The sequence below is a fragment of the Salarias fasciatus genome, chromosome 15 (genome assembly GCF_902148845.1).
Source record: "Salarias fasciatus chromosome 15, fSalaFa1.1, whole genome shotgun sequence".
Lineage (NCBI taxonomy): Eukaryota > Metazoa > Chordata > Actinopteri > Blenniiformes > Blenniidae > Salarias > Salarias fasciatus.
The window spans coordinates 11,061,892-11,063,528 of record NC_043759.1 but is presented as its reverse complement, the minus strand read 5'-3'; the positions used below and the strand labels follow the sequence as shown (position 1 = coordinate 11,063,528).

The following is a 1,637-nucleotide window of genomic DNA, read 5'->3' as shown; positions in this document are numbered from 1 at the left end:
ACTTTTCACCAAAGTTTTTCTTGTTCACAGCATTTTCCAAACTGCCAGCTTAACTTGTGTTGAGACATAGTAAAGTGCAGATACAGTATGCATGAGAGACACAGTTTCAAGCATCGCGCCGGCTTTGTGTCTGGAAAGCATTCACTGTCAACTGTAAGCAGATTGTCGATGGTCACAGGATGGTTTTGTCTTTTTGCTCAGTGTTTTCTCGCACACATACACTCTCTTTCTCACACACACACACACACTCAAGCAAACAAACACACATTCAAGCTCTAGCACCTTTTCAGACCTCACTTGGTGACCTGGACCTATAGGACCCATTAGCTTGAAAACAGCCACATAGAAGCATGTAGATGGAGCGCTGGATCTCTGTGTTTCTGTAGGCATAAATGATGGGGTTGATCATGGAGTTGTAGGTGGCTGGCAGCAGCGTGGCATAGGTGTACACTGATGGATACTCCCTCTCGCCCACTAGACAGTAAATTGCAAAAGGGAGCCAGCTGGCACCAAAAGTCCCTAAGATAATAGCCAAAGTGGACACACCCTTCTTGGTGGCCACATAATGAGATGTTGCAAAAAAGTGCTGCTGGAGGGCGATCTGATGGGCATGGTGGCACACTATTTTGCAGATCTTGAAGTACAGGGTCAGCATGAGCACGAAAATGGCAAAGAAGGAAGTGGCCAAAAGTGTGAGGTTGCTTCGGGTCAGAGGGCGGACGATGCTGCAGGAGGTCGGCTCATCTAGGCAGTTCCAGCCGAGGACGGGCAGCAAGCCCAGGAACAGAGACACGCCCCAGGTCCCCACCAGCATCAGGTGGACATACTGCAGCGTCTTCTCAGAGAAGTAAGTGAGGGCATTGTAGAGGGAGAAGTAACGGTCCACTGTGATGGCTAAGAGGCTACTGATGGATGCAGTGAAAGAGGCCACCAAAAAGCCTACGGTGATAAGACTGATGGTCTCAGAGGAGATCACATACTGGAACACAAAATTCAGGATTAATCCCATCCCGGCCAACAGGTCCGCAGTGGCCAGGCTCCCAATCAGCACAAACATGGGAGTCCTTAGCGTTGGTGTGTAGAAGATGATTGCCACCACTATAGCGTTCTCACAGGCGATCACCGTGCCTGACATACAAAGCATGATGTCCCACGGGTTGATGGGGAAGTCAAACGGAGCGGCAGACAATTGCAGGCTGCCGTTGTGGTCCGAAGACTCAGCCTCCAGCCAGGGGAGAGCCTCCCCAGCCACAGGAGACGCAGAGGAGTCGTTCACCACCAGCGACTCATTCATAGCTCTGCACTGTCGTCCCTTTGTCTCTGGAAGCAGAAGGAAAGCAGATTCGATAAGTACCAAAGCTCTGGAAGAGTTTAAGAGTCTGGCTCTCACTCAAAAAGAAGTGGCTCGCAACAGCAGATGCAACTGTACTTACTGAAACACAAAGACATATGAATTCTTGAAAAATCTACATGAAACTTAACCAGGACGAAGTCAAACAACATTTTACAAGGAAGCCAAATCATAAAACTGACTTTTGAACTCCATTTAATCTCAGAATGAACCCCAAACACACACAATTGTGTTATATTTGTTGGGTTTTCTCTATAAAAGTGTCCAGAAACAACCATGTTGTAAT

At 48.0% G+C, this 1,637-nt stretch overlaps 1 protein-coding gene across 1 annotated transcript; it reads right to left on the bottom strand.

Moving 5' to 3' along the window:
- Positions 1–259: 259 nt before the first annotated feature.
- Positions 260–1,316, bottom strand: gpr6 (G protein-coupled receptor 6). The gene has a single exon (XM_030110244.1). The coding sequence runs from the start codon at positions 1,292–1,294 to the stop codon at positions 287–289; it is 1,008 nt and encodes a 335-aa protein (XP_029966104.1). The 5' UTR covers positions 1,295–1,316; the 3' UTR covers positions 260–286.
- Between the last annotated feature and the right edge of the window lie 321 nt (positions 1,317–1,637).

Coding starts and splice junctions, on each gene's coding strand:
- gpr6 (XM_030110244.1), bottom strand. CDS start 1,294: ATGAATGAGTCGCTGGTGGTGAACGACTCCTCTGCGTCTCCTGTGGCT.